At 33.6% G+C, this 18,418-nt stretch overlaps 2 protein-coding genes across 2 annotated transcripts; both read right to left on the reverse strand.

Annotated features, from left to right (window-relative positions):
- Positions 1 to 6,181: 6,181 nt before the first annotated feature.
- Positions 6,182 to 8,325, reverse strand: LOC118062767 (glutathione S-transferase F13). Its single transcript, XM_035076613.2, has 3 exons — positions 8,030 to 8,325; positions 7,888 to 7,936; positions 6,182 to 6,769 (listed from the first exon to the last, which is right to left on the reverse strand). The coding sequence occupies exons 1-3, from the start codon at positions 8,174 to 8,176 to the stop codon at positions 6,312 to 6,314; spliced, it is 654 nt and encodes a 217-aa protein (XP_034932504.1). The 5' UTR covers positions 8,177 to 8,325; the 3' UTR covers positions 6,182 to 6,311.
- Positions 8,326 to 12,609: 4,284 nt separating this feature from the next.
- On the reverse strand, positions 12,610 to 16,123 carry LOC118062766 (autophagy-related protein 18a). Its single transcript, XM_035076612.2, has 4 exons — positions 15,049 to 16,123; positions 13,927 to 14,134; positions 13,277 to 13,403; positions 12,610 to 12,871 (listed from the first exon to the last, which is right to left on the reverse strand). The coding sequence occupies exons 1-4, from the start codon at positions 15,931 to 15,933 to the stop codon at positions 12,781 to 12,783; spliced, it is 1,311 nt and encodes a 436-aa protein (XP_034932503.1). The 5' UTR covers positions 15,934 to 16,123; the 3' UTR covers positions 12,610 to 12,780.
- Positions 16,124 to 18,418: the final 2,295 nt, after the last annotated feature.

An 18,418-nucleotide genomic window follows, 5' to 3' on the forward strand; every position in this document is an offset into this window, starting at 1 on the left:
TTTGTCAATGGATATGTTTTCCATACTGAAGAATACGGGCAAGGAAGAAAGACATACAACTGCGGTGTTTGTGTTAAAGGATCCACAAGTAGTGAGTTAGAAGTTGACTACTATGGTATATTAGAAGAGGTCGTCGAACTACAATATCATAGCGAGCAGAATACAGTATTTTTATTCAAATGCTATTGGTATGACACGATGGACAGAGGAATCAGAGTTGATATGCACCATGGTTTGGTCGAAATCAACTTAAAAGCTAGACTCCGCAACATAAACGATGTCTTTGTTTTCGCAAAGCAATGTCAACAAGTTTATTACACATACACCCCTTCATTTAGAAAGGATCGATCAAGAGTTGATTGGTTGTCCGTTTTGAAAACGAAACCACGGGGTCGTGTCGAGGTTGTTCAGGATGAGAACGAAGAAACAAGTGTGCAGGATGAAGTTTTTCAAGTTAGTGAGTTGGTTGAACCATATCGAGTTGCTCCTTCGATTGAATTGGAAGAAAATTCAAATTTTCGTGTTTCCGATGATAGTCTTGTTGATGTTGACGTAGAGGAGTTGAACGTTGTTTTGAGCTCTAGCGGACAAGCAAATGTCAATAAAGAAGATGATATCCATATTGAAGATTGCGATGAAGGTGATGACTATTCAATTGATGACGAAGAAGAAGATAATTCTGACTAACTATCAAAACGAAGCCCTATGTAAAACCCTTTTCTTCATGTAATTTACATTATAGATGATATATTTTGTAACATGAAATATATATTTATTGTTTAAGCACTGTTGCTATTATTTTGTGCGATGGACAGTTTATTATTGAATTTTTTGCAGGAAGGTAAATAGAAAATACAAACACAAAACCTTTGTACATTGCACAATCACCGACGTCGGCATCTCACAGAGAGTTCGAAAATAATTACACCGAAATGCCATAATTACCGACGAACATACCGATGGACCGATGTCCGTCGGCATCTCACAGAGAGTTCAAAAATAATTACACCAAAATGCCACAATCACCGACGGACCTACGTCGATCGGCATCTCATAGAGAGTTCAAAAATAATTACACCGAAATGCCACAATCACCGACGTCCGTACCGACGGACCTCAGTCCGTCGGCATCTCACAGAGAGTTTGAAAATAATTACACCAAAATGCCACAATCACCGACGTCCATACCGATGAATTTATCGACGTTTATACCGATGGAATTTATCCGTCGGTAAGTTGTCGATGGCAAATTTTACCGACAAAAATACCGACGGAATGCGAGAATTCCAAAGGGTGTGAATTAAATGTACCTCTGACCATGTCAGATTACCGACAGAATCACCGACGGACCGCGAAAAATTTGGAGTGCAATTAAAAAACTCGGAGCGAAATTCAAAAATTACCGACGGATTGTTTGCCTTTTACCGATGGATTTAAAAAATTAATAATATTTTTTAATATCCGTCGGTAAATCTGCCAAATGACCTATAAGTTCCAGCGCCCGCTGCTTCCCCTCATTTTTTCTTCTCCTCGGTTTTTCTTCTCCTCCGCTGCTCTGTGATTTCCAGTTTTTTGCTCTCAATCTTTCAAGGCTTGCACCTTGAATCTCTTGCAAGATTCGAAAATAAAGGTATGTGGTTGTTTTATTTTATTTTATTTTAGTTGTAGTTGTTTTTTTTTTGTTATTTTGTTGTTTTGTTGTATTTTTTTGTAATGTAGATAAAGTTTTGAATTGGACATATTATTAAGGTATGTATATTTCGTTTCTTTTCTTGATGTAGGTTTTTTTTTTTGAATTTTTTGAATTGTTGTGTTGTTATAATTGGTATTAGTTAATTTGTTGAATGTTTGTTGTTAATGTTGAATCTAACTTAGAATTAATAATGTTAGAATAATTAGTAATTTTACTCTATTATTGCATGATTTTTATTTAATTATTTCCATTGATTTTAATTGTTATTCTATATTTTTTTTAATTTATTGAATATAATTTATTGTTGTATTGCCATATATAATTGTTGATTAATTTGTTGAATTAATATTGTAAATGTTGAATTTACCTTAGAATAATTTATTGTTGTATTGATATAATTATTGAATAATTTGTTGAATTGTAATTGTTAATGTAGAATTTACTTTAGGATTAGTAATTCAATATGTTGGAATAATTAGTATAGATTGGGTCAATTGGTTGTGGATATTGTTAATATTTACAGGTTTGTGGATTTGGGTAGTATCCAATTATAGGGGAGGTGTTGCCGAAATTTTTTTAACATTTCAATTGAATTATATAATTATTTATATAAAATTGGTTAGATGTACAGAATGAAAACCAGAGCTTCACGTACGGTCGCATCTACTTCGTCTAGCAGCGACGAAGACATTTCCTTAGGTGCCTCTCAAGAAGAGGCACCTACACCACTTGCTTCGTCAGCTGATGCTGTCTCTTCCAGCGATGCTTCACGTCGCATAAGTGGCATGTCTTCGCAGCGAAATCGATGCAACCGCAAGTACGAGGTACAATGGAAGGACGACCTTTCAATGTAAGTTTGTTAAGGTTTTATATAAAAAAAAAAAATTGAGGTTCACAAACAAATTTATGAAGTCAATATTTAATTAATTTCAATTCTTTTCAGGTTCACAAACATTGAGGACGCCCGAGTAATATCATCGGCGTTTAAAGCGTCGATGGAGATTCTATTGTTTCAATGGAGTCAAATATCCAGGCATCCTGAATGGATGCCTCAAATCAATGCATGGTTTTACAGATTTGAGGTTCGTGTTAATATATAATTTTCAGCTTATTTCTAATAAATTCTTAATATAATTGTAAATAAATTATTAACATTTTTAAAAATTATTTTTTATACACAGCATCGATTCTGTCGGGACGAGGAACATAACAATGTTGTGAGGAGGGTGTGGGAAAATCACGCGGCAACTAGGTAACATCGAAAACAATACAACTTTTTTTTTACAAAGAAATTTATGTTTCGAAATGTAATTTTTTATTGCGTTAAGTAGGTTGCGTGATTTTTGGTATGAAGCCCAAAAAAAGGCAAAAAAAACTGCGAGGGATAAGGGGTTCCAAGGCTGCAACGATGTTGCGGTTTGGAGGGATTTCAAACCGATATACATCCCGGATGATATATGGCCGCAATATCTTGAGCACGTGATGTCTGAACGGTTCACACGACGCTCACAGTCCGGTGCTGGCAACCGGAATCGACCAATTCATGGCTCGGTGACAACGCACACCGGCGGCTCCGTTCCATTTGCTGCTCATGCGAAATGGATGGTAAGATTAATTTAAATGAAATATATCGTTCAATTAATTTTTTGTTAATAAATGTTTTTCATTATAGGCTATGTCTCTTGGACGTGAGCCGAGCCCTATGGAGCTATTTGTGGAGACGCACGTGCGGAGTCAAGATCGCCAAAAAAGGGTGCAACAGTTCGTTGACAGCCACGCTCAATATTTTGTGGTATGTTTATTCATCCATTTTATTTTGTAAGTTATTATTATGTTTATTGAATTGAATATGATGATTACGTTTTTTATTTTCAGGAGACCTATAATAATCGGTTGAGGGAGACATACGGGGACAACCCTTCGACCCATCCGGAATTCGATCCGGATTTGTGGATGGAGGCTGGATTGTCAGGTGGACCCGATAAGAATCAGGTTTACAGCCTCTCCAACACTAGGGCCGACACCTTGCGGACGACCCGTACTGCTTCAACCGTCGGGAGCTCCCAATCAGTATCGAGTTCCCAATCTAAGGAGTTTGTGGCCTTGCAGGAAAGGTGCGACCAGATATCAGAGGCATACACACAACTCAAGGAACAATACACAGCAGAATCTGCACAACAAAGAGCGGCCTATGAAGAGCTTCGTCAAATGGTCATAAACATGTCACAAGGTGGAACATGTGCACCCAATCCAAGTTAGCCGCATAACAGTCAGCCTCCTCCTCCTCCTGATCCTCCTCAACCTCCTTTATATTAATTTTTGATAAATATTATTTACATTTAAAATTTCATTTAATGTTTTTTTGAACAATTTCATTTTGTAATGAATATTATGTTTTATCATTTTTTGTTTTTGATGCTTAATATATATTTTATTTGCATAATTGGTTTTTATTACCATTAATTTATATAATTTTATATTATGTATTCTAAATAATTATAAAAAAAATAAAAATAAAAAAATTACAAAGGGATTTACAGACGGAATATATCCGCCGGCATTAGACAGTAGCCGCACCGACAAATTTCCAGACGGATTAATTTGGTCGGTGTTTTCATGACTCACCAATAGATTTACCGACGGATTTATTCTGTCGGTATTATAATTTACCGACGAATTTACAGACGGTATATTCTGTCGGTATTTCAACAATTCACCGACTAATTTACCGACGGAAATTAACCGTCGATGAATTGTGATATCACCAACGGAATAAAAATCCGTCGGTATTATTGAAGCGGGAATTGTTTTTTTTTTGGCGTGTAAATTCCGTCTGTAAAATCGTCGGTAAATGGTTTTTTTGTTTTGCCGACCGATATAGTGACGGAATGGGGAATCACCGATGAAAGGTAAGCCGACGGACGTATTCCGTCGGTAAGTTAGTCGGTAAATAATTTACCGACGGTTTTACAGTCACACACCTCCGTCGGTAAAACTGTGAATTCTTGTGTTGAATAATCTTCCAATCTTTTACTTGAGAATGCAAATCTAAGAAATCTGGCATAGAAAGAGATTATTTTTAAATGATAGAAATTATGAATGAATATGATAGTACATAATAAGTTATGATATAATAAGTTGTAAAGTGTTTGATGTACATTTTAGAAATGATAATAATTGATTTTTATCCAAGTTGTTTCCAAGACGAAATTATTATCCCAGCATCACACTGAAAAAACTTGTCCAGCACCATAGATAAAAATCATTATTTCTCAATTTCTTATATTATTTACTTTTTATTTATCATTCATTCATTCATTAAAGTAAATAAATAAATACATATAAGGTTTTAGTTGCATATTTTTTTATTTAGGGACTAAATTGTACATGTCATAAAATTAGAGGATCAAAATTCCAATAAAGATTAAAATGTGATAAAAATAAAATATAGGCACCAAAAAAAATTGTTGATAAAATTTTAAAAATTAGCCATAATTAACAAATAAAAAAACAAAATGCAAAAACAGCAAAAAAACAAACTAATAGATTGGGGAAACTTAACAGATATTGTAAAAATTAAACAAATATCTTCTTGAAATTATACAATTACTCCAAAACAAAAGGTTACAGAAAGAGAATGCAAATATTAAATTGCAAAAACTGAAAGGAAGATGAAATAATAGATTTGCAAAAACTGAACAAATATGAAAAGAAATATGAAAGTTGTGTTTGAGATTAAATCTCATTCCATAAAACCAGTTTTGATATTATGTTAAAGCAATTCCAAAATAGCACAATAAAAATATAAACGTAAGAGAGAAAGAGGTTATGGTTTTTATTGATCATTTTATTCTGAAGTTATTATTTTAACCTAAATAAAAAGAGATTATATATATATATATATATATATATATATATATATATATATATATATATTAAATTAAAAAATATTATTCTATCCTTAACAAATAAAACATAATACATGTACTTCTTAATAGTCTTAACAATGATAATGCAATATGTAGGTGTGTAAAGATAACCATGCAAAGAATAATTATATACTGAAATGTCATAAAAAATACTAAAATGAATTTTCAGAGAATACAATTAAAAAAATAAAAAACAAATGGCCATTTTTTAAGATTCACTAGTGTCACTTTTTTTTTTCTCACCATGCATGATCATCAATTTTTTTTTCCTTTTAAATTTTTGTGATATTGTAATTAAATTTTATAATTTGTTTTTTATATAATTACTTTATAGTTTATTTTTATATGGTTATTTTAGTATCAGTAAAAATTTTCATATAAAATTTGTTTATATAATTACTTTATAATTACTTTATTTTAGTATCAGTAAAAATTTTCATTCTCGAAAGAGATTTGTGATCTTGGGGTTAAGTTATTGAGCGAGAAACAGCTTGCTTCAAAATTTTGGAGAAACATTTCAAGAAAAAAAAAAACAGATTTTTGCACTTTTCTTAAACGCTAATCAATCAATTCTCACAATTTTCCTAAGAAATTATTTCGAAATTCCAATACATTAAGATCCCAATCAACACGACTTCATCAAAATAAATACTTGAAATAAAGCAACAGAACAGTACTCTCTTCAAGTTTCATTTCTTAACAAAATTCATACCCTCGGCCACTTTCTTAAAAGCTGGCCTAGAAGAAATATCCTCCCACCATGCCTTAACATGCGGACGCTCATTCACCACCGAAGCTGCCGGAGTCTTCATGAGATAGTACGTGTATGGTAGGTGGTGAAGGTCGGCCAAGCTATAGAAATCGCCGGCAAGGTACTTGGTGCTAGTCAGCTTAGCTTCATATATGTCAAGCACTTTTCCTAGCTTCTCTACGTTGTCGTCAATGATTGTTTGATCAGGTAAATTGCCGAGAAGTGGAGCCACCCGGTATTGATAGACAATCGGTGCTATCGCAGGGTTATATCGGTGGGATTCCACCTCTGTCCATACCTTCACCGAAGCAGCTTCTTTGAGGTTTTCGTGCCTTATAAGATCGTAGCCAGTCCCCTTGAATTTCTCAGCAACGTATGATGTGATTGCCCTAGATTCTGGCAAAGACACAAAATATTGAGGGACTGCAACACTGACTTCAAATCATGGTTATTTCACTTTCTTCTTGTGAAAAAATTAATAAAATATTATTGTTTACGTAATTCATTTGTAGAAAATAAAATATATTTGACTGCAGCACTGATGTTATTTTAAATCATGTAAGAAAAAAAAAAAAAACCCAAAACATTGGCGTATAAAGAGACCTTAATGTGTAGGGAGAAGTTCGGTTTTGACTGTCTGGTGAAGATGCCTAGCGAGGTGATATGATGCTTTCACCAAGGAAAATAAAACCTCCAAAAAAAAATCAACATAAACACGACTGCAAACCAATCATAGGAAGACATGCTTTGGAGTGGGACCAAGCATTTAGTACATTGTGGTTTAGTTAGAAAAATAAAAATAAAAAGAGGTTGAAAACGCGTTTGAAATTGTATATTTTCAAAAAATAAATTAATTTCAAATTAAAAAATAATATTTTTGTTAAAAAATATTATTTTAATATATTTCAAAACAAATAAAAACTGATTTTGGATGCAAGCCATGATTTTAAAACATAATTTCAAACAGAGCTTTAAGAGAACAAAACCTAGTCATCTAGTTAAGTCCCAAGTCTATAAATTTGGTCGAGAAGTACTTTAAATCACATACATACTACAGACCCTAAAGACAGCTCCGAGGAATTAGACTCCATTGACATTTGCTCTGATCTATAACTTGAAGATGCTGCAATTGTACTTACAATAATCTGTTAAGCACGTTCATCAATTGTTTACTACCTAATCGCAGCAATTATGAATGATTAAGCGGGATTATGACTTATAAAGTGCTGTCTTGAACGTATCTTAGAGATGTATTGATACGATGAAATTAAAATGTGGCGAAATATTCTGTCTAAATCCAAGGTCTTCCAGCTTAACTTCGATTTATGGCAGCTTAATTTATAGGCTACTCGAGCCTTGAAAAAATGTTTCTTTGACCACCGCAGGTTAGTTTTAAATCTAAACACACCAACCAGCCTGCAGGATCTCCAACAAACATTCTCAAAAGATCTCCTATGGAGTTAGTTTCATGTGTGTGTTAGTGAAGAAGTAATCAGAAATAAATCATAGCTTACCGAATAAAGTAAGATCATCATCTTCAAGAGCTGGAATCTGACCAAAGGGCTGCATGCATATATATAGAATACAATTCAATAGTGTAAGAAAATGGAATCAGAAACTAACACAAAACTAAACGAGAATTTGGTACTAACTTACATTTTTGGCCAGGAAAGGAGGCTGCTTCTGCTCGCCAGCGAAAAGATCAACTGGGACAAGCTCAAAATCTAAGCTCTTCTCATGGAGGCATGTCAGCACGCGAGAGGTGCATGTGGACATGGGTGTTCCATACAACTTAAGCACCATTGATGAAGACAGAGCAACAGATTTCACAGACTGGTAAGTTTTATATTTTGTAGATGAAGAAAACCCAACTCCTTCACTGCTTATTATACTAGTTACCTGCTGTCTAGCTACTACCTCGTGACTTGTTTGCTAAAGTTTTTCTTTTAATCTTTGAAATGCATGTGCTCGGGGTAGTTTTGCTGCGTGTTTTCTTATTCACAGGAAACGTGTAAACCTGCAGGTCAATCTTTCAAAACAACTCCGATGACTGACTGGTGTGCGTCCCTCAATTAAATTGGATATGTTTGGGTATATTGTGCCATTAACATGGAAAGTTAAAAAGGTTTGGTGAAATTTATCCAGCAGCACAAAGTGTACGCGAAGTAGTATACTTTAAAATTAATGTTAAGTTTCAGTAACGCGATAATTGCGATGATTAATTGATGCGCATTTCTGAAATATTACATCTAATTAATTATATCGTGTTTTATAATAGTAGTATCAATTAAATTTTAATAACTATCCCTAGGCTTCCATGAAAATCCACGACAAAATTCTTCTGCATCTAAATCTAACAAAACGAATTTTTTATGAGATTTATTATTGAATTGCATAACTACTATAATTTCAATAATTTTTTAGTTTGTTAATTTTATATTTAATTTAGTTAATGATTTTAGAGAGTGAAAAAAATTTTATTTTAACAAAATTTTGATAGATTTTTTTCTATTTAGAAATACTACCTAAACTTTTATTCTACTTAAAAATGAGTGTAAATAACCACAATAATAAAACATAATAAATTCTCATATTTTACAATTACAAGTAGCTTCAGACTTACAACTCAGAACACAAATCTCAATTATTTTTACTCGTCATATTTATAAATTGTAGTTTTATTAAAAATGTTTGCATGAGATTAATGCAAATAAATAAACATACAATAATATAAAAGGAATATGAAATGTTTAAATAATGCAACATTTTACTAATTGAAATCCTAAAATATGTTACTATAACTTATCTATCTATCTACACTTATATCATCTACTAGATGATTTAGGCTCATCAATAGCATAACTACATCATGCTCATGTTCCTGGCTAAATGGCCTCGTTCTTTTCCACAACATCATCAAGACTTAACATTTCTCCAAAGCTCTCAAGTGCATTACAACAAACATTGAACCATCAAGATGCATAGGTATACATTTGTGTTTTTTGTCAATATTACGATACATAGATGCAAGTTCTCGACTCTCCCGTAACAACAAGTTAACCTAATATTAATAAAAAAAAATAAAATTAATGTTAGATTTTAAGATCAAAAAATAAAATACAACATTTAGAATAAATTAATTCTAAAAGCATTTGATTACTTACAGTATTTTGAATCTGTTGGACATGTCTGCGGGTGAAGAAATTTGCTTGGAATCCGGTGTAATGACCTGACATGTGATATCTATGTACCAAATCATATACTGCTCCTCTATAATCACATGATGTATCTCTATAAATATTTCATTCATCTATGCATCCTATTGTGATACATAAGATTCATAACGTTTTAATCAATCATAATCATCATTTTTACCTTGATAATTTATGGCGCGCAACTCATCACTTGTATTGATATTGACTAGAATGTGTTGCTTATAGCCAAATTGTTGCATTACCTAATCTAGACAATACAGCTCAACCATCTAAAAAAATATCAACTGGACCGTTGATGTCTATATATTCATCTTGTTAATGCAAACGGCTGGAGCAACTACCAATTTATCATCCTCATACGGAGTTCAGATGACCTATAGAAGATAAACATCATAAGTATTAAACAACAATAATTTGTTAAAGTTAAGTTGTTGTCTTTAATAAACAATCCAAAAATACCTCGATAGGTTGTTGCTTATCTAGCTCTCTTTGATAAAATAACAACACATGTGTTGAATTATATATTATCAAATACTCTACTAGAACACCACCTATCATTACAAATACATCAACTTAATTGAATTTTTAAAGTTACAATTAGACGATATAAATTCATATAATTGTAAAATAACATTGTATTTCCTACATCCTAATAGAGTTGAAGTGTAACCTCCATGGTCTGGATGGTTTTAAGTGGCAATCTGAGAGTTTAAGACTAGCCCATATGGAGATGCTTTTAGGACCATAGTTGTTATTAAATAAAAATGAATTTTTTTTTTTCATATTAATAACAAACATTTAAAATGTAAATAGTTATTTTAAATCCTTCCATTCATACATGTAGAAGTAGAAAATATCCTACAACCTGTTTTGTCACCTTCATGCATGTAAGACATATATGTCTGTACATGTATACCAAGACAGCATATCCTAAACTATATATGAGAATCTTGTCAAAAATCATCTAGAAGAGTCAAATGAATTAAAAACACACATCTCCTTGTAAGGTCTATGAATAATATATTTTCAAACATATTCAGTATATATACTTTGTCATGTCTACATAATACATTCAAATGATTATGCTAATTCACGTATACTTAACAAATAATTAACACATTTAAATCATAATTTAATTAATACCTCCATGAGACTTTGTCATTAGCACCATCTAGTGGTGTGGTAAATATCTCATCAATCCATTTAATATGTATGCTATCCTCTTCAATTCAGTAGGAGGGGGTGCTAATCTAAATGAATGCTTGCATAACACAACCTTATTACACACCCTAATATATGTGATTGTGTATGCATCAATAAGAAATCCAAGCAAAACTGCAATATATATCATGTAATGTTGGTGTCATCTCCTCATGTCTTAGATGAAATGTGTGAATTTCACGTCTTCATCACTCAATTAGTGCATGGATTAAATCGTGGTTAACCTTGATGTGTTCCAAATAACTTGTGTATAAAAAACCCAGCCTAGAAAACATATAGTTGAACCCGCTAATATAATTTCATCCATTTATATGTCATATCAACAACATGTAGTTTCATTATAAACTCATACTGCATAATAATTTAAAATATAATAACATAAATATATAATAGCTTGAAGGTTCCTAATGCATCTTCATCAAAAACAAATTGTAGACGAGTCTTTGAATTTATGATTGAAATTGCAAAAAAACTATCATGCATGATACAAATGGTATCCTATAGGTTTACACTAAATTTCTGCTACATTTTTTATGTTTGCATATCTATCTAATATTATACATATAAAGGTTTTATCACCTGTAATATATCTCTATAAGAAATCATTTCTAATTAGAATTATTTTCTCTATCAACAATTGCAAAAAGCCAACAAGAATATCCTATTGTTTGCATAAAAAACAACTGCAATAAATAACTTCTCATCATATCATCTATACAAATATATGCCATCAATATTGATTAATGAACCTTCAATTCAAGCTCCAAATAACCAAAAAACTCTTCCAAAAACCATTTTACAATCATCAAGATTTTTTGTATCCGTCCAATCAACAACTGTTTTAAAATTTAATTATTTTATTGTCAATAACAGCCTTGAAGATTTTTCAAACGACTCTTTATATAAACAAAATAGATGCTCAAGCACCTTCTGTTTTTCAATTCAAACTTTATTATATGATATAAATTTTATTTTATTTTGTATGTTTGCATTCATCATTCAACGGTTATTCATCATAAGGATTGATATATCATTACCAATAAGGTTATCCATCATTCAAGTCCGTTTTGCGGAACAGATGCTGATCCCAGCATTATTTCCCTACTATTCGCATGGCAGCACATGGCGTTTTTGGACCAGAATTACTTCTGCCATCAGATTTCAAGTTTCAGAACAAAAATAAAAAATGCATTCGCATCCTTGAATTCCGCTATTCTGCGGAGAGGATTTACTACTGCAGTCACTAATAACATGAGGCGAAGAACGTGGTAACGAGACACGTTAAGGGACCATTTAACCAAGCAATAAACGCTCCAAAATGAACTTCCTTGTTAGACATTCAAACTACTATTGATGTCAGTCAACTTGAAGAAAACACGAACAGGCTCTTCTGCCTGTCTTGACTTTTAAGTTACTCGTTGCTTAACAACTACTTTGTCGGAACTACGAGGCAAACACATTAGGAAATGTCCGTCCCCACCTCGGACTTTGCTCACTCCCTCCCAATCACTATATTATCCAGAAATCTTTTCAGAAAACTACCTTCAAAATTCGAGTTGAATTTGCGCGTTACCAGGGAGCCGGGGGAGAGAGAAGAACAAAGAATAAGAGCAACGCCAAAACTAATACTGTCGAGTCAGGCTTCAGAGTTACATTTATAGTCACTGGTTTGTGCCTGCTCAACCCACAAATCCCAGTTTACCGCAGACGACTCCTGAGACTTTTAAATCCTTCCTGCACTGTTAAATGCGGAAGGCAATACCATTTTAGCATAGTTTGCAATTCGAAATGGCAAGATAATTCCAATAATAATCTCCTCTCTTTTTTTGTTCTTTCTTTTTTCACTTACTTTAAAGTTTTATAATTACATATTTACAACATAATATAGCCATATAGATGAGGCAATGCAGGAAGTACCCAAATAGAAAAAGGAGAAAAATATATATTTCCAGAATGAATGAGATGCCTCTTTTAAAAGGCTGCTTCTGGCTTCAAGAAGTTGTGATATTCCAGCTGAGTCATCTCTCCACCATTTACAGGATCAAACTGACAACGATAGAAACTGCAAACATAACCAAACTGCCTATCAACAATTTTATTCCAGAAATTTCTTTTATCAAGAAATAATGTCAAGCCAAAAAAAAAAACAATTGGCAGGAAGTTGAGGTAGTGGTTCCAGTGAGGATGAGGGGTAGAGTCGGGGGCAATGTGGAGGCCAGAAGGGCATGATGGCAAGAGATTATGAAAAGAACATGGAAAAATGATGCAAAGTCATTCATCGTTGAAGGTACACTGAAGCACAACATTATGGGGAAAATTCCCCAGAAAATTCATGCACTTTCCACTTCAAGCCTTCCTCTCCTTTACTTCCCCATCACTGTCTACCAGTGAAGTCAGTATAAAATCATATTAAATGAAATCGATGTAAAATTTCTACAGCAGCAGAATAGAACTGATGTCTTGTTACCTCCCATCCAAACCAAGAATAACCACCGTATTCTTTTGGTGACCAAAAGCAACAATGTACTGAGAACCCTCAATTAAGTGAAACTGAGCCAACGACCACTCTGAGCTGAAATACTTTGGTAAAACTCCTGCACGTGAAATCCTAATTAAAATACAACAAAATATGCATACATAACACTTGATCTAAGTGCACAGCTTCAAAACAAGTATATACTGTCAAAATTTTGCTGCATATGGATTGGAAATAAAAACTCCTTCCTGTGAATGGATATGATCCCTACTTGCTGGATTTTGCAGGTGCTGTATTGAAAGTGATACTATTAGGAAACAGTTCAACAGGGTCAATGATACAAATTTTCATTATTAATGTTCTTTAACTAGCAATGCTAGATGGACATAACAACCTGCTAAAAAGTCATTCACCTATATTTAGTGTTAGATCTCAGATGATTCATTATCTGTTTCTTCTATTTTACAAATTGAAAATGTTTGCCATTCTAATTTCAAAGGAAATCACTCCCAAGGGTTACTAATACTGTTTAAGAAAACTCTGTTGCGTCAAGTGCATGTGATTAAGTTACAATGTCCAAAAGTGACAACAGCATAATGTTCAATTTACAATAGGATGAGAGAAAGGTTAAAGGCCATCACCTTTGAAGAAAGATAAAGAAGAGGCAGGTGATGTAACAGCAAGATTATGCTCATTTGTGCTCTGTGACCTGTCAATCACTGGAGATCCTGGATTAATCTTAAGGCTGAAGACATGGACAGTGCCCTTATCACTTGAGACAGCTAGCCACTGGGCAGTTGAAGAAAATGCCAAGCTATAAATTTCTGCTCTATCTGCACCCCTCCTCAACTACATTCAAGCATCTAGTTAGTTTTGGCATGTATGAAATTTCACAATATAATAATTATGAGAATCATATCCTTGCTGAAAAAAAACTTACTTATCATTCACAAATAACATGACAGACAAATGTTGACATGGCATAGTTGTTGGGGGGCAGCCAGGATTTGATATAAAAAGGACATTACCAAGTGAAGGAAATGTATTTGAGCCCTCATAGTCCATTTATTTAAATGACAACGGTAATTTGAAGCACAGATGTGAACATAAAATAAATCAACTAAAAGCATTCAGAACAGAGATAGCACCCACATGTAGCATGTCCACACAATTTCTTGTTTCCCCTTCAAACATTGCAATTACATGCCAATACATTGAAAGCGCTGACAATCAATACATCATATTTCATATGTCATTAAGTAAAACATATAGGAAAGAACTCTCCCTATATTTTGACCTGAATGACCACAACTATTACAGCAAGAGGCTAAGAGCAGGTCGTATGACATCACAAATTGATAAGAGCAAAACATTAGTAATGGTACAAACTACAATTCCTATCTATAACTGGACTTGAAGCTCTATTTAAAAAGAAAAAAGAAAGATCAACAAAAGCCAAATATAGTTGCTACATCCCTATACCAAACTAACGGTTGTCTAGATCAACTAACACTAAATCATCATTTGTATTGCCTTCCCTCGTTTTTGGAAGTGTCAAAATGAGAATTCAACACCTCACAACAAGTTTTCAAACCCTGTGGAGTTGTACAAAACAAAGCAAAACGACTCAGAATATCTACCAGCAGCCTCAACTATTTCCAAACCACAATGCACCAACAACACTTTCGCAATCAATACATCTAGCTATACAGACTAGGCAGCTTCAAAAATACAATCCGCGTAAAAGAGATGAAAATACATACCTCTTGAAGCAGGGTGCCATCAGCTGTATTGAAAATCCGAACTAGAGTACCCTTAGTGCTAGCAGTAGCCAGCAACTGCCCATCCTGCGTGAGAGCAAAACACGCAGTCCTCGAATCATGCGTCATAATAAACTTAGTTCGTTTTGAAGCGTAATGCTCCACCCTAACCTGACCTTTCTGCAATCCTGGACAAGCCAAAACTAAAGATCCTGCCCCATGCGAAACCGCACAAAGCCCTTTTGGATTCGCAATGGTTTCAATCTGATGCAAAACCTTCAAATCCGCAAAGTTATAAACAAATATTTTCTGCTCCAAAACAACAATAATCCTATCCCGTCTTAGCTTCACGGACCGGACCTCAGACCGAAACGATAGCTCGCCGATGCATCGACTCTGATGGTCGTCCCAGATCATGACCTTGTTCGGAGGGTACTGAGGGTCAGGTCCACCACCAACAAGAGCTAAAACATTGCATCTAAAGAGCATCTCTACCGCTCCAATCCCGCCGCCACTATTTCCGCTGCCATCGAAGTCGCGACGGAAGATCTCGCGGAAGGGGTCGCAGTTGTAGATCCGAAACCCGTGGTCAGTTCCTGCCGCGAAACACCCAGAATCCTGGTTGAAGGAGACGTGGAGAAGAGAAATCGGAGGCGCCTGTGAGGTTGGTTGAGGCTGAGAAGATATAGAGGTGTTGTAATTGGAAAAAGGGTTAGGATTAGGGTTAGGGTTAGGGTTTGGAGGCATAATAGAAGAGAGGGAACCGTAAGATTGAGGCTCAGACGGGGACTGAGTTTGGGAATCGAGTTCATCTTGAGGGGCCAGAAGATCCGGGTTAGGGTCCGGGTTTGGCCATGGAGGAGAGGAGTACGCTGAGAGAGTAGCCATGGAGGCAGGACCTGAAAGAGAATTTTCGAGTTAATTAAGGGGGTTACTGTGAAACGGAAACAGGAGACAGAAATGGTGACTATACAGATTGATATGCAATTACAATGTTGTTCATGTTGGTCAGCTTGTGAGAGGGTTCAGATTGGGAATAGTTTCGTCTAATTATTTTATTGTTCGTGGAGATTCGTTTATTTACGGACACGCATCGTGCTTGGGAGGATGCTTGCTTTAGCTTTGGTACTCGCATGTGAATTATTTTTTAAAAGTATATTTTATTTAAAAATAATTAATTTTTTATTTTTTATATTAATATATCAAAATTATTAATTTAATATTGTTTTAAATTATATTTTTAAAATTCATCTAAATATATTTTCAACTGCAATGTGAAGCATTTTTATAAAGCAAAATACTTGTTATAGCCTACGGAAAGATTATTTATATCCTCATGAAGTTATTGATTTTTATATAAGCAATTTCATTAAATATATGAATAATTTAAATTTTTTTATTTTTTCTTTTTCTTTTTATAAATTTATTGATAGTGTAATTAATTAGATTTCTTTGTCTTGTTGTGACATAAGTGTTGAGGTTTTTAGAGTTATAGTTAAAGCTGTTAAACTTCAATTAGTGAATAATTCATATTATTTGAGACACATAGATAGAGTCTGATTATTTTATTAGCCATTTACCATGTAAAAATAGGTTATTTGTTTCAATTTTATTTCTTTGTAAGGCTTATATAATATGCCAACAACTTGTGTTATGCTTTTATAAACAATATATAACAAAAAGTTTACAACAATTTGGTATTAAAGCACCATCACATGGCTTGATTGTGAGAGAAAAGAAACTATAGTTTCTTAAGAAGAGAGAGTTAAAAGAGAGAGAGGTGAGAATTGAAGTATGATAGCTAAAAATAATTTCATTCAACCAATAATTCCTGAGTATGATGACTATTATGATTATTGGCCCATGCTTATCAGGAAAAAATATTTAAATGAGTATTAAAGTTTGGTAGAGAATGGAATTCCTGTTGCAGTTGAAAGAGTGGAACTTACTTAAACACAACAAAAATCAATTATAGACTAGAAGTTGAAAGACTTAAAGGTCAAGAATTATTTGTTCTAGGCCATTGATCGAACCATCATGGAGAACATCCTCAATATAGACACTTCCAAGCACATCTAGGACTCTATGAAGCAAAAGTATCAGGGTTCCACTAGATTCAAAGTAGCATAGCTCCAAGCTCTTCAAAAGGAGTTTGAGGTTCTACAAATGAAAAAGGGTGAGAGTGTTTATCAGTACTTCGCTTGAACAATCATCATAGCAAACAAGATGAAGATTCATGGTGAAAACATGCATCAAGTGGTAATCATTGAAAAGATCTTAAGATCAATAACTTTAAGGTTCGACTACGTTGAAAAGTCTAATAACTTAGACACTTTAACCATTGATGAGTTACAGAGCAAGTTATTGGTACATGAGCAGAGGATGAATGGGTATAAAGAAGATGAGTAGACATTAATGGTGACCTACTATGATAGATACGGTGGAAGAGAAGGCGGTCAAGGTCGTGGAGTTTTTTAAAGTGAAGGAAAAGGCAGACAAGCATTCAACAAAGCTATAATTGAGTGTTATAAGTGTCATCAATTAGGACACTTTCAATATGAGTGTCCTAAATGGGAGAAGGAAGCAAATTATGATGAGTTTGAGGAGAAAAAAAGATGTTATTATCATATGTAGAGCTTAAGCAATCAAGGAGATAAGATGTAAGGTTCCTTGACTCAAGGAGTAACAATTATATGTGTGTAAATAAGCAATGGTTCTCAGATCTTGATGACGAATTCTTGTAATTTATGAAGCTTGGGAATAATTCTAAGATGGTTGTGTTGGGAAAAGGTAACATTAGGTTGCAAATTGCTAGAGTTACTCATGTAATCACCGATGTTTTTTATATATCTAAGTTGAAAAATAATTTATTAAGTATTGGATAAATGCAAGAAAGAGATGTAGTTATTTTGATACAACATGTAGTAATGTGAGTCTATCATCTCAAGAAAGAGCTTATCATGCAAACAACAATGTTTGTAAATAGAATGTTCATATTGTTTGCAAGAGTTTTGTTGAAAGCTCCCATTTGTTTCTATACAACTCTTGAAAACAACAATCATATGTGGCATTTTAAATATGGGCATTTAAGTTTCAAAAGTCTAAGAATATTTCAATATAAGCAAATGGTGAGAAGGTTACCATAATTGTAGGCACCATCCAAAATATGCACTGATTGCATGGTGGGAAAGCAACATAAGGATGCAATTCCAATGAGGAGTTTATGAAAAGCATGACAAAGACTGTAGTTGGTACATGTTGATATTTATGGACCCATCAAACTTGTTTCCAGCAATAAGAAGGGGTATTTCATAAGTTTTATTGATGATTACAGTTGTAAGGTATGGATATATTTTCTTGCTGAGAAATTTGA

The sequence above is a fragment of the Populus alba genome, chromosome 2, assembly GCF_005239225.2.
Source record: "Populus alba chromosome 2, ASM523922v2, whole genome shotgun sequence".
NCBI lineage: Eukaryota > Viridiplantae > Streptophyta > Magnoliopsida > Malpighiales > Salicaceae > Populus > Populus alba.

Bases quoted from the DNA above. Each gene is read 5' to 3' on its own strand.
- LOC118062767 (XM_035076613.2), bottom strand. From the start codon at position 8,176: ATGGTGCTTAAGTTGTATGGAACACCCATGTCCACATGCACCTCTCGC. The intron at 7,937-8,029 runs GTAAGTTAGTAC...ATATGCATGCAG, and splicing joins CTCCTTTCCTGGCCAAAAAT to CCCTTTGGTCAGATTCCAGC. The intron at 6,770-7,887 runs GTAAGCTATGAT...TGTCTTTGCCAG, and splicing joins TGATGATCTTACTTTATTCG to AATCTAGGGCAATCACATCA.
- LOC118062766 (XM_035076612.2), bottom strand. From the start codon at position 15,933: ATGGCTACTCTCTCAGCGTACTCCTCTCCTCCATGGCCAAACCCGGAC. The intron at 13,404-13,926 runs GTGATGGCCTTT...TTTCACGTGCAG, and splicing joins TTCTTTATCTTTCTTCAAAG to GAGTTTTACCAAAGTATTTC. The intron at 12,872-13,276 runs GTAACAAGACAT...TTATGTTTGCAG, and splicing joins ATTCTTGGTTTGGATGGGAG to TTTCTATCGTTGTCAGTTTG.